This window comes from Podarcis gaigeae (assembly GCF_964106915.1).
Source record: "Podarcis gaigeae genome assembly, chromosome: 6".
Lineage (NCBI taxonomy): Eukaryota > Metazoa > Chordata > Lepidosauria > Squamata > Lacertidae > Podarcis > Podarcis gaigeae.
In genome coordinates, this window is record NC_139682.1 from 88,350,547 (window position 1) to 88,378,081 (window position 27,535).

Consider the following 27,535-nt stretch of genomic DNA (forward strand, 5'->3'; position numbering starts at 1 on the left):
CCTCCTTTATCGCCAGAGTCCTTTATCTCCCTCCCGATCGCTTGCTGATCAGCTGCTCAGCGGCTTTGTTTCAACACCCCCTCCCCTCTTTCTGGAAAAAAAAGGCACGATCTGCTTTTTGCCCCTGGGCAATTTAGCTCCAGGGACCATGCATTCGCTCCATAAGACGCACAGACATTTCCCCCTCCTTTTTAGGAGGAAAAAAGTGTATTTAGATTGCCCCATGTATTTAGAGTGTATTTACAGCGAAAAATACGGTATTTAGATTGCCCCATGCCCATGCCCAAACTCTTTCACCTGTATTCAATAATGTTGTGGCATGTTTTGACCCAAAACCAGTCTTACTGGACTCTTATTTATATGGGTTGGGGTATGGGGAGCCCAGTGTCTGGTCCTGCAAAGCTCGAATAGTCACCCAACCCCAAGCCATTTTTGTCCATTGACAAAACTGACCCTCTCACCCGCTCAACCAACAGAAGAGGGGGAGCAAACTCACCGAGCAGGGGAAACTAGCCTGCAGTAGATTAAAATAAAACTAGCAATGGTTCTGTTCCCCACGTGGAACTACATATAAGAGGACAAACTTCTACCATACACAGTTTTGCCCTACCTCTATCGTGAGGCTTGGACTTTCACATAACTTGACACATGCAATGTTGTGCGTGTTTAGGGTAGCCTCTGACTGTGGAGAAGTTGAGAGGGATGAAGGACATGGGCAGCTGGAGTGGGGAAGATGGAGTAGGTCTTACTCACCATATAATTGTTGGAAAGGTGGACATAACCACATGCAGACTCCAACAAGTAATAAAAGGCCCGAGGGGTATCTTCCACAGCCACGCAGTGTTGAGACAAAGGTATGATGATGTACTCCACAATCTCTTCACATTCACAGGAGCTCAGGTTCTTGAGTCTTTTCTTGCCCATCTCAGTAAGCATGATGATTTCATCCATCCTCTCTAAAAACTTCATTTCTATATCTTCCGCTCTGACCAAATGGGGACAGTGGGGGGGGGGATCTCAGCAACTTCTAACATGTGCTTGGCTCCTCAACCCAGGACAGAAGGACTTAAGGCTTGTCCACCCTTACTTTTGCTACGCATTTCTGATATTTAGAATATACTGGACCCCATTACGTTTGTTTAAAAAAGGACTACCTAAGGTAGTTTGTTTCAGGGGCCTAATCCGGCCCGCTGGCCGGTATAATCTGGCCCCTGTGGCAGTTTATTTCCTGGGGTAAGATCCTTAAAAAAAAACCTCCACAACTTCAACCCTAAAAGAAGCTCAACTACCCCAATCTAAAAGAAAATTTTGTGGTAAAATCATAAAACAGCTCAACAACTTCAATCCTTAAAAGAGGTCAACAACCTTGGTTGGCCCTTTGGTCGGCCCTCACAGCCCTTCACTTCATCAAATCTGGCCCTCTTTGAAAAAAGTTTGGACACCACTGATCTAAGGTATCTAACTGTTGGAGATGCATTAGGGAGAATGCTTCTCTAAAATGTATGTCTTTTGATTGTCCTATATGGAAAGATTTTTGGCAGAAGGTAACTGAAACTATCAACAGACGTGTATGGAACAACCTTACATTTACAGAGCAAAACATTCTTTTGAATTAATATTTTTTTTTAATGATATTTATTACTTTTAAGAATTACAAAAAAGGAAAAGAAAAGAAGAGAAGACAAGAGAAAAAAACAAAAGAGAAAACAATACAATACAATACAAAACACAACCTAAACACATTAAACTAAACTAAACAAAACCCGGGACGCAGGTGGCGCTGTGGGTTAAAGCCTCAGCGCCTAGGACTTGCCGATCGAAAGGTCGGTGGTTCGAATCCCTGCGGCGGGGTGCGCTCCCGCTGCTCGGTCCCAGCGCCTGCCAACCTAGCAGTTCGAAAGCACCTCCGGGTGCAAGTAGATAAATAGGGACCGCTCACCAGCGGGAAGGTAAACGGCGTTTCCGTGTGCAGCTCTGGCTCGCCAGATGCAGCTTTGTCACGCTGGCCACGTGACCCGGAAGTGTCTCCGGACAGCGCTGGCCCCTGGCCTCTTGAGTGAGATGGGCGCACAACCCCAGAGTCTGTCAAGACTGGCCCGTACGGGCAGGGGTACCTTTACCTTTTTAAACAAAACCCTATCCCCAACCCTAACCCTAAATAAAACAAAACAAAAACAATTTAAAAACATACATCACACCTTTTCCATACTCCATCTTTCATTCCCTTGTTTCCTCGACCTCCTCACACCTCCCTTTTTGTATTCCACTTCTATTAATTGTTTCAGCAAATCCTTTCTATCTTTCTCTATTTTCTTTTGAATTATATGCCCAGCACATCGAACCTTACAAAAGGACAATGTGAGTGGACTCTCTGCGCCCTTACCACAGCAAAAAGACTGATGCTGATGAATTGGAAAAATAAAAGTGCAGCTTCCCTTCTACGATTGAATTGAAGACTTATACAAACTCGCAGTGTATGAACAACTTGCAAATAAATGCAGACTTGCCATGGACAAATTCAATGATATTTGGAATCCACTTGTCATGGACACGACAGAAAATCGTGAAGAGTAGCCGGAGCTAGAAAGCGGGCAGGCAGAGGAAGGACAGGAGACTGACAGATTTCTCAGGCAGCGAGAGACAGTGGGCGAATGCCTCCCCTTTCTGAAACCGTTAGGAATGCTGCTTATCAGCAAAGCGAAAGTGGGCTGGATGAGAGCCAGCTCTCTGAACCTGTCAGTCCCAAAACTAGGTGAATGGAAAGGCTCAAAGACAGAAGGAAAACCAATAAATGTAAGGGGAGAAAGTTCAGGATATTCTGCAGTAGCCGGAAGTATTCTTCAGAAGACTCAACTTGATCGTGATTTATGGACGCTCTGAGAGACAGCGGCCAGAGGCTAATTGCTTGTATGCAATAAATCTTCTGTAAATTACTGCTGGCGTGTTGTTTTCTCAAGCCGGCAGCTGGCCAGCTCCTGACACCACTCTTACAAATACTGTAATAGGTTGAAATCTGGTGCAGTACAATAACAACTTTGTAAAGTATACAGTTTTTTGGGGGTGGTTTCCCCTGCCCCTTTTATTTTCCCTTATACACAGGTACTGTTCACCCCCCTCTTTTATTTACGTCTCATCGTGTTTAGTTGTACTTTTTGAACTTTTTGAAAATTAAACAAATAAATACAACCTTTGCTCCTTATTTCTAGGCACAAGTCCAGGCTTTTCAGGTCCAGATCCGAGACTCCTTTTTATTTTAATTTTTTTGCCCCAGTGCTTTCCCCATGAAAATCAGCTCTTTATGACTAAATTGGAGCAAACAGCAATCTGTGGAAAATCCAAGTTGCTGTTTCCTCCAGTTAAAAGAATCTCGTGAAAATTCATCAACCTTCATGTGCAAATTTCTCCTAATCAACATTCTTATTTGCGCTTTTGCCTAATATATACATTTCTGTATGATATTTGCACTAATATAGCCAGCTCCTTCAGCCGTTCCTCATAAGGCTTAGTTTCCAGACCCGTGATCATCTTAGCAGCCCTCCTCAGCACACATCCCAGCTGGTCAACGTCCTTCTTAAACCGTGATGCCCAGATTTGAACACAGAACTCCCAAGTGTGGTCTGACCAAGGCAGAAGAGCACTATTCCTTCCCTTGACCTGGACACTAGACTTCTGTTGATGCAGCCTAGAATAGCATTAGCTTTTTTTTGCTGCTGCATCACACTGTTGACTCATTTTAAGCTTGTGGTCCACCAAGACCCCTAGATCCCTTCCACATGTACAGCTAGTAAGCCAGGTGTCCCCATCCTATATTTGTGCATCTGTTCCTTCCTGTCTTAAGTTCAGAATCTGACATTTGTCCCTACTGAAATTTGTTGTGGCCCAGTTCTCTAGTCCAAGGGTAGGCAATCTAAGGCCCGGAGGCCAGATCCAGCCCAATTGCCTTCTCAATCCGGCCCACAGATGGTCCAGGAATCAGTGTGTTTTTACATGGGTAGAATGTGTCCTTTTATTTAAAATGCATCTCTGGGTTATTTATGGGGCCTGCCTGGTGTTTTAACATGAGTACAATGTGTCCTTTTATTTAAAATGCATCTCTGGGTTATTTGTGGGGCATAGGAATTTGTTCATATTTTCCCCCCAAAATATAGCCCGGCCCACCACATGGTCTGACGGACAGTGGCTGAAAAAGGTTGCTGACTCCTGCTCTAGTCTGTCAAAGTCCTTTTGAATGCCGATTCTGTCTTCTGCGCCATTAGCTACCCCTCCCAGTTGGGTGTCATCTGCAAATTCGATGACCGTCCCCACAATTCCTTCATCCAAGTCATTTATAAAGGCGTTGAAAAAAACAACGGGCCCAGGATAAAACCCTGCAACACCCCAATCCACAGAACTGCTTTGGAGCAGAGCAGAAAGTTAATTAACTATCGCAGATAGAAAAATAGGGAGCACCTGAGAAATGGGGCTTCATGGAAACCATGAAGAAATGTGGTGAGGTGGGGGGAGATGAAAAAATGAAAAAGTACAGAACTATCAAGGAAGCTAAAGCATTCTAGGGAAGGGAGAGAGAGAAAGAAAGGGGGCAGTGGGGTTCAAAAGAAACCTGTGGAGAGGGAAGTATATTTTGGGGTTATGAAGAATAAAGATGATTAATAGACAATGGCTTTAAAAGAAAACATGGGATTGAAAAATCAACAAAATATTTTACTATATTTTGACTGAGCCATCTTTTGAGTCAAAATATAAAACTGGTAAAGGTAAAGGGACCCCTGACCATTAGGTCCTGTCGTGGCCGACTCTGGGGTTGCAGTGCTCATCTCACTTTAATGGTCAAGGGAGCTGGTGTACAGCTTCCAGGTCATGTGGCCAGCATGACTAAGCCGCTTTTGGTGAACCAGAGCAGTGCATGGAAACGCCATTTACCTTCCCACCAGAGCAGTACCTATTTATCTACTTGAACTTTGATGTGCTTTTGAACTGCTAGGTTGGCAGGAGCAGGGACCGAGCAATGGGAGCTCACCCTGTTGCAGGGATTTGAACCACCGACCTTCTGATCGGCAAGCCCTAGGCTCAGTGGTTTAGACCATAGCACCACCCGTGTCCCTATAAAACTGGACCTCAGAGCAATTTCAGTTGAAAAGAGCTGAGTCCCCAATTCTAACCTCTAAGGAAGCTCACTGTGCCATATTTATGATGACATAATCATATCACGAGTTTCCCCATTTCTGCTGCACGTAATTACAACTTGGGGGGGGGGGGAGGGAGGGAGTAGCAATGTCACATCAAGCGATGAGTTGCACCAAATTACGGGAAGCAGACTGCCCTGTGTCTCCCAGATCTTTAGTTCTGCCCTAAGCTACTGCCCTATGCTGGTGGCACTGTGGGTTAAACCACAGAGCCCAGGGCTTGCCAATCAGAAGGTCGGCGGTTCGAATCCCCACAACGGGGTGGGCTCCCATTGCTCGGTCCCTGCTCCTGCCCACCTAGCAGTTCAAAACACGTCAAAGTGCGAGTAGATAAATAGGTACCACTCCGGTGGGAAGGTAAACGGCGTTTCCGTGTGTTGCTCTGGTTCTCCAGAAGCTGCTTAGTCATGCTGGCCAAATGACCCAGAAGCTGTACGCCGGCTCCCTCAGCCAGTAAAGTGAGATGAGCGCCACAACTCCAGAGTCATCCACGACTGGACCTAACGGTCAGGGGTACTTTTACCCTTTAAGCTACTTTGCACTCTTTGCAGAAAGGGTGGTGAAATGCAGTCAAGAAAAATGAACACTGAATCTGCCAAGATACAGCAGATATGGATTCACGCATGGCAAAAAGCCCTGCCTGTAAGCTCTCTATTTTCTGACTCTTAGTAGACAACCTCTGGTAGTCTTCTGATAGTGACAACTATCAGTGGGCTTCTTATTTAATCCCCTACATTATCTCTAAGCTAAGGGCTCTCAGGTGAACAGAGCTGAAAAAGACCCCCAGTCAGTGGCGTAGCGTGGGTTGTCAGCACCCGGGGCAAGGCAAGTAATTTGCGCCCCCTAACCCATGGATTTGCGCCCCCTAACCCTAACCCCCAGATGGTGCGGCCGGCCCCCCCTGCACCCTCCACGCTACGCCACTGCCCCCAGTTGATCAACTGGATATACAGTGGTACCTCGGTTTAAATACATAATTCATCCCGGAGGTCCATACTTAACCTGAAACTGTTCTTAACCTGAAGCACCACGTTAGCTAATGGGGCCTCCTGCTGCTGCCATGCCGCTGGAGCACGATTTCTGTTCTCATCCTGAAGCAAAGTTCTTAACCTGAAGCACTATTTCTGGGTTAGCAGAGTCTGTAACCTGAAGTCTATGTAACCTGAAGCGTATGTAAACCGAGGTACCACTGTAATAACAAATACCAGCCAACGCTTTTAGTACTGGGTAAGATGAACTATTACTCTGATTTCATATAAGAGAGATCCTTGGACCCTTAAAGCACCCCAGTCATAGCAGAATGCCAAAGAATATAGAAGTTCTTTTCATCAAACCTAAAGGACTCTTGCAAGCTGGGTCTCCCCTGAAGCTCTTCTAGAAAAGGAAGGGAAGGGAAGAATGATAAATGCATTGCTGCAGACATTATGGTTTCTTGTTAAGTAAGAAAAGGACTAAACCAAGACTAAACCAAGCATTCATTTGGATGTGTGTGTGTGTGTGTGTGTGTGTGTGTGTGTGTGTGTGTGTAAACATGGAAGCATCATATGGAGATTTTTCAGTCGTGAACTGTTAAATACGGTTGAGCCTACCTGTGCTAAGATTGCGTCTTGTGATTCTATTTTCCTTCCAGATGTCAGAAACAAGATTTTCTGAGGGAGGAAAAGAAAGCAAAGGAAGATGCATCTGATATAATAATAATAATAATAATAATAATAATAATAATAATTTTTTATTTATACCCCGCCCTCCCCAGCCAAGGCCGGGCTCAGAGCGGCTTACAAGCAATAATAAAAACAAGATGAATGATTACAACTTAAAAACAAAAATAAAATACAACATTAAAATAATGGAACATTAAAATATTAAAATGTAGCCTCATCGCAGGAGAAGGAAAAGAAAGAAAGGAGAAAAGAGAGAGAGAGAGAGAGAGAGAGAGGGAATCAAACTGGCTCCAAGCCAAAGGCCAGGCGGAACAACTCTGTCTTACAGGCCCTGCGGAAAGAAATCAGATCCTGCAGGGCCCTGGTCTCATGAGGCAGAGTGTTCCACCAGGCCGGAGCCAGAGTTGAAAAGGCCCTGGCTCTGGTTGAAGCCAATCTAACTTCCTTAGGGCCCGGGACCACTAGGGTGTTATTATTTATGGACCTTGAGGCTCTCCGTGGGGCATACCAGGAGAGGCGGTCCCGTAGGTACGAGGGTCCTAGGCCGTGAAGGGCTTTAAAGGTCAAAAGCAGCACCTTAAATCTGACCCTGTACTCCACCGGGAGCCAGTGCAGCTTGAAAAGCACTGGGTGAATATGCTCCCATGGCAGAGACCCCGTGAGGAGCCTCGCTGCAGCATTCTGTACCCGCTGGAGTTTCTGGGACAGCTTCAAGGGCAGCCCCGCGTAGAGCGAATTACAGTAGTCAAGCCTGGAGATGACCGTCGCATGGATCACTGTGGCCAAGTCAGGGCGGGAAAGGTAAGGGACCAACTGCTTGATGCGGCGAAGGTGGAAAAATGTCGCCTTGGCTGTTGCTGTAACCTGCGCCTCCATGGAAAGGGAGGCATCAAGGATTACACCCAAACTCTTAACGGAAGGCAATGGCACTAATTGGGCCCCCGCAAGAGAAGGGAGTTGGTCCCTCATCCCCATGCCATCCCGACCTAGCCATAGGACCTCTGTCTTCGAAGGATTTAGTTTCAATCGGCTCCCACGAAACCATCCAGCCACAGCTTCCAAGCATCTGGTCAGTGTGTTCGGGGCTGAGTCAGTGTGGCCATCCATCAGCAGATAGAGCTGAGTGTCATCAGCATATTGGTGACAGCCCAGCCCATAGCTCCGGATAATCTGGGCAAGGGGGCGCATAAAGATGTTAAAAAGCATCGGGGAGAGAATTGCGCCCTGCGGCACTCCACACACCAAGGAGTGGCGCGACGACATTTCCCTCCCTAATGCCACCCTCTGTCCCCGACCAGGGATAAAAGAGCACAACCAGTTACGGGCTATGCCCTGTATCCCTACGTCTGCAAGGCGGTGGTCCAGAAGATCATGATCGACCATGTCAAAGGCTGCTGACAAATCTAAAAGGATCAGCAGTCCTGACCTGCCTCGATCCAGTTGTCTACGGAGATCATCTGTTAGGGCAGCCAGAGCCGTCTCCGTCCCAAAACCAGGACGGAAACCGGACTGAAATGGATCTAATGCCGATGTTTCCTCCAGAAACCTACCAAGCTGTTCAGCAACCGCTCTCTCAATTACCTTACCCAGGTATGGAAGATTTGAAACTGGGCGGTAATTGGATAGGTCTAAGGGATCTAATGAAGTTTTTTTTAAGAGTGGACACACCACTGCTTCCTTCAATTCCCCTGGGAATGTCCCCGTGTCAAGGGACAAATTGATAATTTCAACCAGGGGGGTCCGCACAACATCTGGACACTCCCTAATCAGCCAAGACGGGCACGGATCAAGGAGGCAGGTGGTGGGCCTACCAACTTGGAGGAATCTATCCACATCAGTAGGGAGTATCCGATTGAAATGGTCCAACACTGGACCTGAAGTCAGTCGAGGGGCCTCCAGTTCAGTCACTGTATCTAAATTGGCAGGGAGGTCACGGCGGAGCAACAGGACTTTCTCCGCAAAAAAACTCGCGAATGCCTCACAGCTGTGGGTCGAATTTGTGCTTAAATTTGGTTGTCCTCCTAAGGACGTTATTGACCTAATTATTTTAAAAAGTTGTGCCGGGTGAGAGCTAGCGGATGCAATGGAAGCTGCAAAGTAAGATTTCTTAGCAGCTTTCATAGCCATCTCATAGGCTTTCATAAGCGTCCTATAAGATGTTCTTGAGGCTCCATCACGAGTCCGTCGCCATACTCGCTCTAGCCGTCTGAGATCCCGCTTCATTTTCCGGAGCTCCTCAGTAAACCAAGGGGCCCGGTTTTGACAGGGTCGCAGAGGGCGCTTAGGCGCGATCTCATCAATGGCTGCCAAGAGCCGGTTATTCCAGTCCTCAACAAGGTCATCTAATGAGTCGCCAGGAGGAGCAGGGTTCCGCAAGGCTTGTCGGAATCTATCAGGATCCATCAGTTTTCGCGGACGAGCCCAAATGGGTTCGCCACCCGAGCTGGGGAGGAGCGGGAAGTCTATCTTGGCTTTCAGAGCGTAGTGATCAGACCATGGCACTTCCATAGCAGGGAGCATGATCACATCTATGCCAGCCCCAAAGATCAGATCCAACGTGCTTGATGAGTGGGGCCCAAAACAACCTGGGAGAGCCCTAGTGTTGCCATGGAAGTCACTAAGTCCAGAGCCTGTGAGGAGGGAGCGGCATCGGCATGGACGCTGAAGTCTCCCAAAACCAGTAGGTTTGGGAACTCCAAGGCCCAGCCCGCCACCACCTCCAGCAGGTCTGACAGGGTGGCTGCAGGTGTGCTGCGTGGTCGGTACACCAGCCAGACAGCCAAGCTCTCCTTGGTGCCCCACACGAGACCAACACATTCAATGCCGGAGATCGCCGGTGATGGCAGAGCCCTGAAAGAGCAATCCTCCCGGAATAACAACGCTACTCCTCCCCCCCAACCCACAGTCCGCGATTGATGGAGGACAGAGAAACCTGGGGGTGTTATCTCATGTAGGGAGACTACTTCGCCTTCCCGTACCCAGGTCTCCGTCACGCAAGCCAGGTCAATCCCCTGCGAGACAAAAAAGTCACGCATGGTGGCGGTTTTGTTGCCTATGGACCTGGCATTGCACAGCACCAATGACGGAGGTGTGTAATCCTTGCTCTCCCTACCCTCATCCCTTGGGATGGGGCATAGATTGGAAGGGGTTCGAGGATCACTGCATCTCGAAACCCTTCGCCGATAGAGATATCTAGCCCCACCGCCATTCCTCCCTAGCCCTTCAATTGTGGAAATCCCAGATCCCATACTAGCCTCCCCAATAGATGGGTAACATCCCCTCAATAACAAGTCATCCTTGGGCCAGGACTCATGGGTCAAAATGGTATGGGAAAGAGGTGGAGGTCTGATAGGGTAAGTATCCCTAGAAGATAAAACCCAACCAACCGCACCCCAAGCGGGGGGGACAGTCCCATGGTGTTTCATTAACTGTCAATCCCCCTCTCCCTCCTGGGTTAATTGGAGGATTGTTGGTTCTATCTGTGGCTGTGGAAGTATTAATGAGGTATGTGTTATAAAATGTGGATCACTGGCCAACAAAGAGCCAGATTTGAATTCGGAAGATCCGTCCATCCTGTCTCGCCAGGAGTACAGTAGAGAAGGCTGATCATTCTGGTAAGTTTTTGATTTGATTTTGATATGATTCCATCATTCAAGAAAGCGGTTAATTGTGTACATCTGGGGTTTTGGTGAAATTGGTTTACCGTTACTTGATCCTAGAAAACGATCTGAAGCACAATGTTTAATGCTGGATAGGTATACTGTAAAACAAACAAAATTCAAGAATAAGTCCAGTGTTAAGCCTACTAGCACCTCTCAGTACCTGCATTAACATCACTGTTTCTTGGTTATGGGACACTGGTTTTCAATCAGTTTATTGTGCGTAACCAAAGGCCGCTACAATGCATAGCAGAGGGCAAGGCAAGGTTTCCCTCTGAAATTGCATGATAGATATACCCTATAAAACGTTTACAGCATAAAACTTTAAAATTAACATATCCAGAACAGAGCTTCTTAGGTGTCAGAGCAAATTTGGCTACCAGGTGCATAATCTGTAGGTCTTTATCAGCTAGGAGCTCAAGCATCTCCTCCTGGGGTATCATTCTGAGAGACAGTCAGTCAGTCAGTCAGTCAGTTTTATTGCACATAGCCAAAGGCTGCCGCAATGTACACAGAATTATTTGACAATTAAAAGAAAATATACTGAATTGATACAAAAGACTTAAGACATTTATATTATCAAAACATTACGTACTCTAAACAGAGCTATAAAAGTACCCCAATGTACAAATCAAGACATTAAACAATAAAATTCATAAGCTAAAATCATGACATGGCCACTAATGTTCAAAACAATGTCAATTAATACAGTGTGCAATTTATACTCAGAGTTTGGTGACAAAGATAGCGCATAGCCTGAAGTAGATAGATAGGATCAAATGAATTCACCCCCTTCACAGTTAATGGCCACCTTAGCTATATAATTTGCTCTAATTTTCCTAGCAGCAGTTGCAAAAAGTGCTACATGCCAAGTCAAATACTTATCTGTGTCTGCGAGGAGATATAAAATCATGTCAAAGGGGTTCTGGCCAGGGGACCTTGTCATTATAGGTACTAAAAATATTTTTCTTGCATCATTATATAAGGGACAGTGCAAGATAAAATGCATAAGGTCCGCTACTTCAGAACATCCCCTAATGCAAACACGTTCGTTTGTTGGTATGCCTCTGTGTTTCCTATCTCTATAAGCAGAGTTTATTGTATTTAGTCGTAATTCTGTAAAAGCTTTCCGAAGTTGTGCAAAAGTCAAGAGAGACAGTGAAGAACAGGGGATAAAAAAAAAATCTCTGGGGATTCAATATAAGGGGCATAGCAGCAGGTAATGCATGACACCCTTAACCTGATTGCATCCATAAATGCACTTGCGTTCCATATGGGCAATTCCGAGGTACCGTATTTTCCGCCCTATAGGACGCACCGTCCCATAAGGCGCACCTAGTTTTTTGTGGGGGGAAATAAAGGGGGGAATATTCCCCCCCCCCCCAGGCACAGGGCCCAGAACAGGCAGCTCTCTGCAAGCCGTGGGAGCCCAGCACCGGCTCCCGCTGCTTGCGGAGAGGTGCGCGAAGCCTGGAGAGCGAGAGGGGTCGGTGCACACCGACCCCTCTCGCTCTCCAGGCTTCAGCAAAAGCCTGCATTCGCCCCATAGGACGCACACACATTTCCCCTTCATTTTTGGAGGGGGAAAAGTGCATCCTATAAGGCGAAAAATACGGTATTTCCCCTCTAAATACACCGAGGGCATCTGTTGGAACCTTAGTTCAACAAACGCCCTACACAGCTGCAGGAAGTCAGTGTCTCAAGGTAATGAAGGTTTAAGTGGTTGATCTTGATTTGGGGGTACCAAGCAGAATAACGGGCATCCATAATGAATGTTCTATCTTGGTGGGCATCCTGATCAAAGATCCAATTTCGCATGGACTAAGGGCTAACTCAGGGCTATGCCAAATTACAGGGAGCCAGGCAGAGGGCCTTCTCGGTAGTGGCACCCGCCCTGTGGACTGCCCTCCCACCAGATGTCAAAGGGAATAACAACTACCAGACTTTTAGAAGATATCTGAAGGTAGCCCTGTTTAGGGAAGCTTGGTTCTCTGTAACTTAAAGCCTCATTACCTTGAGACACTGACTTACTGCAGCTGCGTGGGGCGTTTGTTGAACTAAGGTTCCAACAGATGCCCTCGGTGTATTTAGAGGTGTATAGCTGTCAACCTTCCCTTTTTTTGCGGGAAATTCCCTTATTCCAGTGCTGTTTCCCGCTGCTTCCCGCTGCTATCCCGGGTTGTTAGATATCCCGTAGACTGCCCCTGGGACAGGTGAGGCTGCTGACCCCTTGTTTTCGAGGCTGACGATCCCTTATTTTCAAATCTGAAAGTTGACAGCTATGAACAGAACAACATTCCACTGGATCCTGCCTCCATCCATTCTTCTCTGACAGATCATGGCCTTAGGGGACTCAGAGCCTCATGGGAAGTTGGGCAGCAAAAGCCAAACCCCAAATTTCTACATCATGCTATCCCATTCGTCCTCCAATCAATATAAAACTTCCAGAAGGAGTTTTACCTGTTTCTGATGTTGGAGAAGATCTTGCAGTGCTGCCTGAAGATTGCAGCGGAACAAACACTGAGGCATCTTCATTCAGACCTGCAGTTAAAGGGAGACAGGAGCTGATGTGAACACTTCTTGCATTTGTATTTAGCATCAGTACAAACTATGGGCTGCACTACAGAGGGATGGAGAAGCTTTTGCTCCTTGGGCGACCATGTCCCCATGAGGGGGCCGCATATCGGCGGTGGTGGGTGAAGCAGGGCCACAGCACAAAGCTAGTGGACCCAAAGCGCAGATAATAGGCATATATCTCACACAGCACATAGATATGTTTAACATATTAAAGGTAAAGGGACCCCTGACCAGTCATGGCCGACTCTGGGGTTGCGGCGCTCATCTCGCTTTACTGGCCAAGGGAGCCGGCGTACAGCTTCCAGGTCATGTGGCCAGCATGACTAAGCCGCTTCTGGCAAACCGGAGCAGCGCACAGAAATGCCGTTTACCTTCCCACCGGAGCGGTACCTATTTATCTACTTGCACTTTGACGTGCTTTCGAACTGCTAGGTTGGCAGGAACAGGGACCGAGCAACGGGAGCTCAACCCATCACGGGGATTCAAACCGCCGACCTTCTGATCGGTAAGTCCTAGGCTCTGTGGTTTAACCCACAGCGCCACCCGCATCCCTATTTAACATATTAAGCAGTTTATAAACAACATATCATAGTTAATGGAGTTGGACTAGATGCCTTTGAAGGCCATCCTATTTTCAGTTTTTGTTTCCATCTTTACCTTTCATCTACAGTTGTCAGGATTCTGTCAGCGGGCCACGGCTGGTTGCCCAGGAAAGTATAAAGACAAGGGAACGTTTCTTACCATCCTTTTTTATTTCAGTGTTACAGAGAGAGGCTATAGAACCCAACCTCTTGGATAATGGTGTTGTCCCGAGTGAATCTCCACACACACCCTGCCCCTGTCTCTCCCACTTCCTCGTTCCTCATTCTCATCCTGTCCTCTAGGGTTCCTGCTACGTGCCCTCTGCCTTTGAGCTTTTTGCTCTCTTACTTTTAAGGCTCGCCAGTTCTGGGAGATGGAGGGTCTGGGATGCTTTCTAATGACAACGTGTCAACTGGGTGTTTTCCCAGCTGCCCCATGATTTCCCAGCCTCCCCCCTCATCTGCCTCTGAGCTGAAACCTCCCTCAAACCCCTGTTGTAAATCTATACTGTCTTCTTCCTCTTCCTCCTCCCTGGGAGGGTCAGGATGGGGAGGCTGTCTCCACCATTCCTCCTCTGCCCGGTCCCTGACAACAGTGCTCTCAGAGACTTCAACTGATCCCTTGAGTTTGTTGGGATTCACAGAATGCTGTGTGAGATAGTAAGTCTGCAGGCTTGAGTTTGCTAGCTGATGCAACTGGCTGATGCAATCAGCCTGCAATAATTTCTATGGAAGTGCTGGGTCAGAATGACTCAGCAGTAATGTGCTGTCAGTTGATTGGCTGTCATCGGTTTAAAAGCCAAACCTGTCCAGCAGTAAGGACTTCCTATTTGCGTTAAGGTGCAGGCAGGTACTCTGTTTGACTGTATGAACTGCTTGTGCATTATAGCCTGTAGATAGATATGTGTATATACAAAGGTAAAGGACCCCTGACCATTAGGTCCAGTCGTGACCGACTCTGGGGTTGCAGAGCTCATCTCGATTTATTGGCCGAGGGAGCCGGCGTACAGCTTCCAGGTCATGTGGCCAGCATGACTAAGCTGCTTCTGGCGAACCAGAGCAGCGCACGGAAACGCTGTTTACCTTCCCGCCGGAGCGGTACCTATTTATCTACTTGCACTTTGACGTGCTTTCGAGCTGCTAGGTTGGCAGGAGCAGGGACCGAGCAACGGGAGCTCACCCCATCGTGGGGATTCGAACCGCCAACCTTCTGATTGGCAAGTCCTAGGCTCTGTGGTTTAACCCACTGCGCCACCTGCGTCCCTTATGTGTATATATAGCTCACAATAAATATACTGGAACCTGGAACTCTGAGCATTTCTGCTAAAGCGCCGCGGAGAATTCATGGCAGAGTTTCCGTCCATTACAGATTACTTCCTGCCCTCTGGGCTCTCTGCAAAGTGACGACGCTCGCACCCAAACACTCCCGTCCTTCACGCGTCACCAGAGTTTCGCACCTGCTAAGGTCATGGCTTTTACCTCCTTGATCTGTTTGCTCCAGTTTTTTCAGCGTTACAGAAACGATGATGGAGGCGGCCTCGTTCAGGATGCTTTCCTTGCTTCTGGTCGCTTTCGTTCCCTGCGGGTCTATGTTGTGCAGCATGCCATCCACGGCGTAGCGGTGGAAGGGGATGAAGTCTCCTCCTCCACAGCACAGGCATCGGTGAGCCTGGCTCTCCAGGTAACTGGCGCATTTGAGATGCAGGGCTCTCTTCTGGCTCTTAAGCCACAACTCGTAGGCTGCTTCTTGTAGCAGGGGTGTGCAAAATCCCATCACCTTACACTGCATCACGGACTCCTCTTGCTTCAGCCTGTTGGCAACGACCATTCCAAGATCTGAAAGCCAAGGCGGGGTTTGCTCTCAGCTCTATTATTATTATTATTATTATTATTATTATTATTATTATTATTATTAATAATAATATTTTATTAGTTGAATATAAGAACAACATATAATCAAATATAGTGGTATCTCAGGTTACATATGCTTCAGGTTACAGACTTCGGTAATGCAGAAATATTACCTTGAGTTAAGAACTTTGCTTCAGGATGAGAACAGAAATTGTGCAACGGTGGGTTGGTGGCAGCAGGAGGCCCCATTAGCTAAAGTGGTGCTCCAGGTTAAGAACAGTTTCAGGTTAAGAACGGACCTCCGGAACGAATTAAGTTCTTAACCCGAGGTACCACTGTACAGTCATACCTCATGTTACGTCCGCTTCATGTTATGTTCTTTCAGGTTACGTCCCGCGGCGACCCGGAAGTACCGGAAAGGGTTAGTTCCGGGTTTCGCCACTTGCGCATGTGCAGACACGCAAAATGACGTCATGTGCATGCACAGATGTGGCAGATCGCAACACACACATGCGCAGACGCGGGTTGCGTTCTGCTCATGTTGCGAACGGGACTCCAGAACGGATCCCGTTTGCAACCAGAGGTACCACTGTATTATTATTATTATTTTGAATATTTTATTAGTTGAATAGAAGAACAACATATAATCAAATACAAGCAATCAAATGCAGTTTCCCCCCCCCTAACCACCCCTCTCGCAAAACAGCCCCAACTACGTCCAGGTAATTACATTAGTAATATAATCAAAGAAAAAATTATTTCTACAGTTGCTGGTTTAAAAAATACCATTCCACATGCTCCCACATGTCTTAGGTGGTTTAAATGCATGCTCTTTCTTTGATGCATATGTAATAAAGGAGGACCACGTTATGTAAAAGTTATGTAGTTTCTCATGTTGCTTTCTTTCACGTACCCTTTCTGTTAACTTTTCCATCAAAATTAATTTTAATATTATTATAACATCTTTATTGAAAGTTCAAAGGTACATAATTATATGTGCACTAAACATTGTGAGACATTAATAGAAGACAGGAAAAGAGAAACAGAACCCATGTAGAAGAGGAAATAAAGGCGAGGGTTGGAAAAACCCAAAACTGTATATTTTACAAAGTTATTATTGTACTTTACCAGATCTTAACCTATTACAGTATTTGTAAGAATGGATTCCAAATATCATTGAATTTGTCCATGGCAAGTCTGCGTTTATATGCAAGTTGTTCATATGTTGCGAGTTTGTTTAAGTCTTCAATCCAATCGTAGAAGGGAGTCGCACTTTTATTTTCCCCATTCATCAGTATCAGTCTTTTTGCTCGTGGTAAGAGCAAGGAGAGTCCAATTGTATTGTCCTTTCGTAAGGTTCCATGTGCTCTCAGCTCTTATCAAAGCACAGAATCCCTCCCACACAAACTGCAGCGGCTAGAATTTCAGTGTGGTGTAGTGGTTAAGAGCAGTGGACTCGTAATCTGGTGAACTGGGTTTGATTCCCTGCTCCTCCATCTGCAGCTGCTGGGTGACCTTGGGCTAGTCATACTTCTTTGAAGTCTCTCAGCCCCACTCACCTCAGAGTGTTTGTTGTGGGGGAGGAAGGGAAAGGAGATTGTTAGCCACTTTGAGACTCCTGCGGGTAGTGATAAAGCGGGATATCAAATCCAAGCTCTTCTTAAACAGTAAAAGGTAAAGGGACCCCTGACTGCTAGGTCCAGTCACAGACAACTCTGGGGTTGCGGCGCTCATCTCACATTACTGGCCGAGGGAGCCGGCGTACAGTTTCTGGGTCATGTGGCCAGCATGACTAAGCCGCTTCTGGAGAACCAGAGCAGCGCACAAAAACGCCATTTACCTTCCCGCCGGAGTGGTACCTATTTACCGTATTTTTCGCTCTATAGGACGCATTTTCCCCCCTCCAAAAATTAATGGGAAATGTGTGTGCATCCTATGGAGCGAATACAGGCTCCTTGGCTTTAGCAATAGCAATGCGAAGCCTCCGGAGCGCAGTGGGACCTCCCACTGTGCTCCAGAGGTTTCAGGCAGCTATCCCTGAAGCCTTCGGAGCGCAATGCAAGTTCCCGCTGCACTCTGGAGGCTTCAGGTTCCTTTCGCTGAAGCCAGGAGAGTCTATCCCTGAAGCCTGGAGAGCGAGAGGGGTCGGTGCGCACCGACACCTCTCCTTCTCCAGGCTTCAGCGAAAGCAACGCAAAGCCTCCGAAGTGCGGAGGGAGTGCTCCCTCTGCGCTTCGGAGGCTTCACGTTGCTATTGCTGAAGCCAAGGAGCCTGCATTCGCTCTATAGGACACACACACATTTCCCCTTAATTTTTGGAGGGGGAAAGTACGTCCTATAGAGCGAAAAATACAGTACATATACATTACCAGTTTGACATGAAATGCACATATAGAAACACCCAAGATCTTGTGAAATCACCCTTTTCCTTTTGAGTAACCAACTTGGAATATTCTGAAAAGCATCAGTTTCCTAGGAATGTGCTTACCGGACTCTTGTCCCATTGATTTCACAGCTTTGGGGGAGAAGCAGAGCTCATTAGAAAGTTCATCCTGAATTTGGTTGGTGTTCATTTCTTTCCTTTCCCCAAAACACTTGAAGATGTGAGATTCCACCAGGGCTGCCAAGGTCTGGTTCATCTTCATCTTGGTCCATTCAGGGAGGATGTGAAACAGCAACTCTGTAGAGAAGGTCACACCAATAATAGCTGCACATTTCACCACCATCTGCTCAGAAGGGTTCATGTTGTCCAACTCAGCCAGAGCAATCCCTAGACAGGGGGGAAAAAATTAAGTCATGAAGTGAGAAAACAGGCCAACATTAAAAATGTCGCCGAAGGATGAATAGCACAATCAAATGTCAGCTTTATCAGAGAGGGTAGCTGGATATTCTGTCTAAAATCCTTGACTTCTATAATTTGTACAAAGATACTCAGCTGGCTAAAAACCCCTCTCAGGGAATTTCCTCCATATGTGGTGGACCTGTTCTAAAGTGAAAGCCTTCTGGGACACAATATATAACAAACTGAAAAAGGTTTTAAAAGATAACTTTAATAAAAAGCCAAACGTCCCATGCTGTACATACTTCAGGAGGAAGGATTTCACAGAGACGGGCCCAATGCCTCACCTTTTAATGTCGGAGGGAGCATTATGTTGTGCATCTTCACGTTCTGTGTGATGGTGCAAATGTATGAATCCGACTCACTGGAGGTCCTGGAGGTTTGAGTCTTGAGAGCAGTAACAGCTGCACGGAGAAAGAACAACGAGATAACAGGGTTTAAATACCGTGTTTTCAAGGGTTTGGGGAACAAATATCACAACTGGAGAGAGACCTGTTGGAATGTAATGTAAAAGTGCTGTCTAAAATGTGTAAAATATTATTGGAATGGGAGACAAAGGATGAGGAAGTAAAATCCTCAGTGAAACATTGGGCAATAGATATTGGTCATAATATAGACATGGAAGCGTAGGAACGATTGTGGAATAGGGATATAACATTTACAGCATATTATAATCAGAGAGAAAATGATATGAAAATGATATACCGATGGTATGTAACACCAAGTAAATTGTCAAAAATGTATAAATCTCAATCAAATAAGTGTTGGAAATGTAAAGAGAAAGAAGGTTCTTTTTATCATATGGGGTGGTCTTGTAGTAAGGTTAAAGCTTACCAGGAAATGATATATAATGAATTGGAAAGGATGTTTAAAATAACGTTTGTAAAAAAAAACCAGAAGCTTTTCTATTGGGAATTATAGGGACAGAACTACCAAAACTGTACAGAAACTTATTCATGTATGAGACTACAGCAGCAAGAATGTTACTCTCCCAGAAATGGAAAGAAGTCCCAGCAAAGGAAGAATGGATATAAAAGCTTAGTCACGACTAAGCAGGGTAATAATAATAATAACAATAACAATAATAATAATTTTATTATTTATACCCGCCCATCTGGCTGGGTTTCCCCAGCCACTCTGGGCAGCTCCCAACAGAATATTAAAAACACGATATAACATCAAACGTTAAAAACTTCCCTAAAATGGGAAGTTAGACCAGACTTCCGGTTGGCCGCACGATTAATGGCGGATGGGAGTTCTTTCGGTTGAAAGAACCCCAGCGCTTTGAAGATTGGGGTGACCACGAGAGTGTCGCGCAACCCCAAAAAACCCTCAGATTGAGCATTCTGAGGACCTGGTGTTCCTGCGGGTACCCCTTGTGACTCCCCTGCTCCCCAGTAAGCAGTGACTCCTCTTGGATTTCCCTGCAAAATCTGCTGGTCTGCGTCTTGTTGCACGGCCGGCTCCTGCTGCCGTTGCAGGCCAGCTGTGTGTTAATGAGCCTTTCCTAAAAGAGATGTTAGGATGCTGCCAAAATGGGAGAGCCATCGCTAGCACCAAGCGCCGGCCATTCTACAGGAGAATTGGCACAGAAATCCAGGCCAGTTAATAAGCGGCCGCTTACTGAAAAGGTTGTCCCACTCGTCTTCTCTCTCTTCGTCTTCCTCTAGCATGTGGAACTGAAGGACGTTGTTTAAGTGGAGGTTCCGCAGGAGTTCCTCGCAGTACAGTGGATTCCCATGGCTTCTTTGTATTAAGAACCTGGGGGCAGAGAGTCACAAGTGAGTTCTAGGATAAGGTTACCAGATTTTTTTCAATGAATCCGGGGACACTTTAATTATTATTTTTTAAATTTGCATTTTATTTATTTGTTAACTTTCTTATATTAAATCAGTAAATGTTGTCATATTACATTACAGGACTTACTATAATATAATTTCCAACATGTATACAAAAATTATATACAAATTTTATATACCTAGAAAGAAAATGAAAGAAAAAAGAAAGAAAGAACAAAGAGAAAAAACAAAAACAATTTCCCCCAAAAAATCATATACATACCAACACACTAGACTTCCTGTCTTTCCTGTTGTATATTCCTTTTTACAAATGAATGTACTCTTATTATTGTATATTTCTTTGCATATTATCTAATACATACCTATATCAATATGTGCTCTTAGTCTCAGGTTACATATGCTTCAGGTTACATACACTTCAGGTTACAGACTCCGCTAACCCAGAAATAGTGCTTCAGGTTAAGAACTTTGTTTCAGGATGAGAACAGAAATCGTGCTTTAGCGACATGGCGGCAGCAGGAGGCCCCATTAGCTAAAGTGGTGCTTCAGGTTAAGAACAGTTTTAGGTTAAGAACGGACCTCCGGAACGAATTAAGTACTTAACCCGAGGTACCACTGTAGTGATGTATGGAAGTGAGAGCTGGACCATAAAGAAGGCTGATCGCCAAAGAATTGATGCTTTTGAATTATGGTGCTGGAGGAGACTCTTGAGAGTCCCATGGACTGCAAGAAGGTCAAACCTATCCATTCTGAAGAAAATCAGCCCTGAGTGCTCACTGGAAGGACAGATCCTGAAGCTGAGGCTCCAATACTTTGGCCACCTCATGAGAAGAGAAGACTCCCTGGAAAAGACCCTGATGTTGGGAAAAATGGAGGGCACAAGGAGAAGGGGATGACAGAGGATGAGATGGTTGGACAGTGTTCTCAAAGCTACCAGCATGAGTTTGACCAAACTGCGGGTGGCAGTGGAAGACAGGAGTGCCTGGCGTGTTCTGGTCCATGGGGTCATGAAGAGTCGGACACGACTAAACGACTAAACAACAACAAAATGGTTCAAGAGAAAAATTTAAAAGATCCACTGGACAAGCACTTCCCACTTACGTCTCCAGCTCCCTGGCAATGCTGACCACCCCAAGATCTTGGCAGGCCTTCTGAACGATGACTGAAGGGGTCAACTCCCTTAGCTGAACGTAGGTGGTGTCTTCGCTGCTCATGAGCCGCGCTGCGGCAGCGCAAGGCAGTCTCCCCTTGCGGGGTGATGGAGACAATGACATGACCACAAAGATGCCGATATCGCTTAGCAGGTTCTCCAGGAAGTCCCACGACGCCGGATCCATGAACTGAGCTTCATCAATGACAAAAATGAGAACTTCTTTCATCACTGCCTAAAATGACAACAAACCCCACAAAAAATGAAGTGATAACTCCTGCAAGGAACAGTACTTTTTAACTGTTCCCTGGGTTACCAGGAGCTTTTATCTTAGGTGGTTCGTGTCTGGTACACATTTTAAATTGTTTCATTTCTTTCTTTACACTGCATGGAAGGCATTATAGAAGAGTTCTAATAAATAAACTCACTGTTTAGCCTTTGATTTAGTCACTACATATATTTTTTGTTGTTGTTCTTAATTTTATTACTTATCGAATTTATAGCCCACTCTTCCAAAGAATGTACCTAGAGGCAGAAAACTGAATTTTCTTAATCCAGTTTGCATGATGCTACTGGTGGTTTTTAAAAAAGTAACTGTAATATTTTCAAAACCACCCTGCAACCTGATGGTCCCCTCTCTTTCCTGTAGTTACTACTATTTTTCCTAATACTGTACTAGTCATTGTAAAACTAAAAAAAATCTTCTCCCCTCCTTACGGCTGAAACCATGACCAAAGCAGTTTCCACACCATGATTAAAATGTGTGTGGCTGTTAAGAGAGAATTACATGAAAATGATGTATAGATGGTATATTACACCAGTGAAAATGGCTAAAATGTTTAGGAAAGAAAATAATAGATGTTGGAGATGTAAGGAAAAGGAAGGAACTTTTTATCATATGTGGTGGGAGTGTAAATGTATTAAAAATATTGGGAAATGATATATAATGAATTGGGGAAAATGTTTAAAATGAATTTTGTTAAACATCCTGAAGCCTTCTTGTTGGGTATTTCAAATCAAGAGCTGCCAAAAGAAAAATGGACACTGTTTATGTATGCCACAACAGCGGCTAGAATGTTAATTGCACAACATTGGAAGACAGAAGAGATACCATCAAAGGAACAATGGCAAGAAAAACTGATGAATTATGCAGAATTGGCTAAGCTAACAGATAAACTACAAGAGAAGGACAAAACGGACTTTAAAAGAGTCTGGGAACCATTTACAGTCTGTTTGCAGAAACAACAAAACGGACTGGATTCATTGGCAGGTTTTGAATAAACGTTCACAACTTTATTACAGTAACATATACAGTGGTACCTCAGGTTACATATGCTTCAGGTTACATACACTTCAGCTTACAGACTCCGCTAACCCAGAAATATTTGCTCAGGTTAAGAACTTTGCTTCAGGATGAGAACAGAAATTGTGCAACAGCGGCACAGCGGCAGCAGGAGGCCCCATTAGCTAAAGTGGTGCTTCAGGTTAAGAACAGTTTCAGGTTAAGAACAGACCTCCAGAACGAATTAAGTTCTTAACCCGAGGTACCACTGTAATTTAGAGAAATGATAAGGGAAGTTACTTTTATATAAAAAATGCAGGAGACAATAAATAAAATCAGACAGAAGAGGGGGAGTTGAGGGAAGTACAGGGGGAAGGGAGGGAGAATAAATGTATATAATATGACTGAGATTTGTATTTTTATTTGTTATAAAATTCAATAAATATTCTTTTTTTAAAAAAATGTGTGGCTGTCAGGGGTGAGATAAAGATTGTATTGAGAAATGGATCCATGTCATAGGGACCCAGTTGATCAGCCATGTTTCAGTGGTTAGGATCTATGGGTTTGCCTAGAGATAGATTCCCATATACCATGGTCTGGTTCTACAAAATCAACTTCAAAACAGAAAGATTATGGCATCAACTGAATGCAGATGGTTCTGACATTGTCGTGGGGTAGTAAATGTGATAGAGATCAGTGGGTCAGTCTTTCCTTTTTATATATAATTTTATATATAATTTTTATTAAATTTTCTATTTTACAATTTCAAATACTCGTTTTACATCCTTAAGATATCAGTGACTTCCCTTCTTCTCTTTCCATGGTTCATTTCACATATCATAGAATCCCTGCATATTTTACAAAAACTAAACCATTCAGTATTCCATTATTACAGCCATCAAAACTTGTTCACACTGTTGAATTTATCTTAATGCTGCCAGTATTTTCAGCTGTACACAGTTATTTCCCATATATTCAATAAACGTTTTCCAATCTTCTTTAAACGTATGTTCTTCTTGTTCTCTTATTGTGTATGTTAAGTCTGCAAGTTGTGCATAGTCTGTCAACTTAAGTTGCCACTCTTCTTTGGTTGGGACTTCAGTCTCTCCTGAACTTGGGTCGCCAGGTGTTTTGGGACTACAACTCCCATGATCCCTAGCTAGCAGGACCAGTGGTCAGGGATGATGGGAATTGTAGTCCCAAAACAGCTGGATACCCAAGTTGGGGAAACCCTGCAATGGGTGTTAGCCATACTTGGAGCAGACCCAATGAAATCAATGGACATACTTAGGTCCATTGATTTCATTGAGCCTACTCTGAGTAGGACCTAGTTTATATCACCCAGCCAGTTTATTGGGAGCTGCCAAGAATATAATAACTACTGCCCACCTTGCAGTTCTGCATGATGAAAAGTATCACTTACATTCTTTAGAATATTGACGAGAATGTTCTCCAGCTTTTCATTCTTTGCTTCATTACTCATTTTGGAAACCTCTTCTGATGTGGGGAACTGACCAGAGAAACCAAACAAAGAAATCACACAGTGCTTTTGTTAGCAACAGAGAGTTCTACATTCCTTGTCAGAAGTGCATATGTTAAGAAGCAACCTCAAATCCATTTGAAGCCTCAAGGTATTGATTTCTCACCCTGTGAACTTGGGACTCAGCCAGACTGATAAGGAAAAAATTGTTTTATATGTGTTGTATATGCATTATAAAGGTAAAGGCACCGCTGACCGTTAGGTCCAGTCGTGGACGACTCTGGGGTTGCGGCACTCACCTCACTTTATTGGCTGAGGGAGCCAGCGTACAGCTTCCGGGTCATGTGGCCAGCATGACTAAGCCGCTTCTGGCGAACTAGAGCAGTGCACGAAAATGCCATTTACCTTCCCGCCGGAGTGGTACCTATCTATTTACTTGCACTTTGATGTGCTAGGTGGGCAGGCGCTGGGACCGAGTAATGGGAGCTCACCCCGTCACGGGGATTTGAACCGCCGACCTTCTGGTCGGCAAGTCCTAGGCTCTGTGGCTTAACCCACAGCACCACCTGTGTCCCTAGGATCGTAGAATGCAACAACTGATTGGCCTGCAGGAGAAGACCAATCAGGCTCCAGGAGGGAAGCAGAATCAGCCAATCAGATGGGACTCATTGTGTAAATAATGTATATAAAAGCCTGAAGTTTGGGGGGCAATTCAATCACTGTTTTACAAGCTGCAATAAAGAGCATGAAATCACTACAGGACTCCGAGTACATTTCACAAACCAACTACCAAGCACCCAGAAAATGAATTCAGAAGAGAAAGGTCTTGCCTGCTTGCATCTTTACCTTAACATGATAGAGATTGTTGAGAAGGCAGAAATACTCTTCCTGAACTACTCCTCGGATTCGGGTCACAAGGATATACTGTCTTGCATCGTAGGTCTTGCAAGTATCAATCCCCAGAAACATAGCCATGAGGGTCCGGATGACAAAGAAGTTCTGCCACACATTGATCTTTGTGAGCTCCATCGCCACCACCCTGCATGATGACAAGAACTATTGGTGAAAAGGTTTCACTGCCTCTTCCACGACCGATGGAGAAAAATTAGTTGCTGGGTGGGGGAAGATCAGACCCTTGAACTGGGTGGCTAGCCTCCTCTGCCTGAACGTACAAGGGCACAGGTGGCTGTTGCCCACCAGAAAGTAACAGCTGGGAAGGGCTTCTGGAACGGATCCTGTAGGGAAACTGTGTACGTGCAGCTACTCACACAGAGTCAATTAAGGTTTGGCAGACAGCCACAAGGCAATCTGAAGGAGTAAGTCTGCCTGGTGATAACAGAGGCATGGAGACAGCTCCCTGATTGGTCAAGCTCTTTCAAGGGAGTGATAATTAGAAGAGTTTGGATTCGATATCCCGCTTTATCACTACCCGAAGGAGTCTCAAAGCAGTTAACATTCTCCTTTCCCTTCCTCCCCCACCACAATCACTCTGTGAGGTGAGTGGGGATGAGAGACTTCAAAGAAGTGCGACTGATCCAAGGTCACCCAGCAGCTGCATGTGGAGGAGCGTAGACGCGAACATGGTTCTCCAGATTACGAGACTACCACTCTTAACCACTACACCACACTGGCTCTCAATTAATTTATGGCCTACTAACTGGAATGTGTTAGTTCAGTAGTTCAGTATTCAGAGGTTCAGAGTTCTGTGTGTCAGTGTAGGAGTTGTGAGTCGTGTCAGAGAGAGCTAGCAAAAGATCCGTGTTCTGTTCCTGTAAATAGTCCACTGTATATAATAAACACCTAACTACAAGTTCCTGGTTCCTGCTTCGTCTATCCTGTCTGCAGCCAAGTTGCCAATTGCTTCCGTGGATTCTGCATGTACTCTGCTAGGTCTGGCTAAGGTCCTGCAACTAGTCAGAAAGTTGTGAAACACCAAATAGGTTTTACCAATAGATCCTGCTTACACGGGGGACAGGGAAGTGTTTCTGGAGTTAAAGACTCTTGCTGCCCAGCCCTGAGTCAAGAGAGTTTGGAATACACAGCAAAGTACGGTTAAAAGCATTAACCTGTGGCCTGTGTCCTGTCCTAAGAAGGCAATCTCAGCCAACAGCTGGCTTTTACCATATCCCATGAGGCCTTCGTAGATGATAATGCGGCTTTTTCTGTCGGCTTTAAAATCACTCAGCAAGTTTTCAAAGAGGTCCGTCTCCTTCTTGCGGCCTAGGGGAAGCAAATAAAGCCAGTGGGACTTCTTCAAAAGAGGAAGCCTTGCACAACTCAAACAAATATTCATGAAATTGTTCATATTTTGAATTCAAAATTTACATTTGCATTCTGAATGCAAAAAACCTCCACCGGTGCTAACATTTCAGTGCTGTCCTACACCTGAATTTTTGAGTGCTTCTTTGTTTTTGTTTGTTTGTTTGTTTGTTTGTTAAACCCATACCCCACTTCTTGCGTGCTGTTAGCTGCAAGTCTACGCTTTAAGAAGCTTGTGTTGGGACAGACCCAGGAGTCGAGAAAGGAGGTGGGAGGATGGAGAACAAAGAGGTAGAGAAAAATATTCTCAGGATGTGGCATTATGAAGTGTGTTCTTTATGGACCATATCCTGGTTTTTCTGACGACGCACTATTTCTACATGCCTATCCCCAGAACGAAAGCCCTGCGTCAGATGCGAACATAGTGTATATAAATAAACGCTGCCAGATTTAAAAAATAAGCCATTTTACATGAAAGACATAATCAAGTCTAAGCTTAAGCATGCAGCAGCCCCTTTGCTCTCAGTGGGAGGGTTAAGCCTAGTGGGGTTTCAAAATCTTTTAACTCTCACTTGATTAAAATGTCACTGGTCTGGTCTGGCCTGGTTTTGTTTTGTTTCTACAGGTTAGCATGGCTCCCTTTCTGAAATCTGGCTGGATTGTATTCTTGATACTTAATGATATCATTTGATCCTCTAGGGCAGTGATGGCCAAACTTGGCCCTCCAGCTGTTTTGGGACTACAATTCCCATCATCCCTGACCACTGGTCCTGTTAGCTAGGGATAATGGGAGTTGTAGTCCCAAAACAGCTGGAGGGCCAAGTTTGGCCATCACTGCCCTAGGGCATTGCAGCTTTTGAAAGTTCCCCTCTTAAGATTCCTTTTGGGGAGGAGGGAGGGTGGGGGTTATGTCTGCAAACCTTGCCCCCCCCCACCCTACTGGTACCTCTTTCTGCATGGGTGGTGCTGTTTGGGCTACAAAGGCAACAGCAATTGCACCTGAACATCAATAACAGAGCTTATTATAATATGTAACCATTTGAATATCACAGATCCATAGCCTTTTCTCTCTCTTGCTCCAATAAATGATCATCATCAATGTCGCTGAATGAAGAATATGTCACCTACCCAGCAAAGGGTAATATTCGCATCTCTCTCTGCTCAGATATGCTTTGTAAATCATTCTAAAGGAATGAAGACAAGAAAAGGAAACC

At 45.3% G+C, this 27,535-nt stretch overlaps 1 protein-coding gene across 3 annotated transcripts in view; it reads right to left on the reverse strand.

The window, feature by feature from the left end:
- The window catches only part of ADCY10 (adenylate cyclase 10), an 80,611-nt gene that overhangs the window by 20,863 nt on the left and 32,213 nt on the right, over positions 1-27,535 (reverse strand). For 2 of the 3 annotated variants that reach the window (XM_083743733.1, XM_083743732.1), the window contains exons 12-25: positions 27,450-27,505; positions 26,129-26,282; positions 24,909-25,101; positions 24,006-24,092; positions 21,252-21,535; positions 19,976-20,112; positions 18,639-18,755; positions 18,001-18,282; positions 15,141-15,497; positions 12,964-13,044; positions 10,548-10,604; positions 6,773-6,832; positions 6,518-6,557; positions 754-985 (exon numbers count right to left, since the gene is read on the reverse strand). In XM_083743733.1, the coding sequence (XP_083599859.1) occupies positions 754-985; positions 6,518-6,557; positions 6,773-6,832; positions 10,548-10,604; positions 12,964-13,044; positions 15,141-15,497; positions 18,001-18,282; positions 18,639-18,755; positions 19,976-20,112; positions 21,252-21,535; positions 24,006-24,092; positions 24,909-25,101; positions 26,129-26,282; positions 27,450-27,505 (2,137 nt within the window). The remainder of the gene's footprint in view (positions 1-753; positions 986-6,517; positions 6,558-6,772; positions 6,833-10,547; positions 10,605-12,963; positions 13,045-15,140; positions 15,498-18,000; positions 18,283-18,638; positions 18,756-19,975; positions 20,113-21,251; positions 21,536-24,005; positions 24,093-24,908; positions 25,102-26,128; positions 26,283-27,449; positions 27,506-27,535) is intronic. The other variant, XM_083743734.1, reaches the window with a different exon arrangement.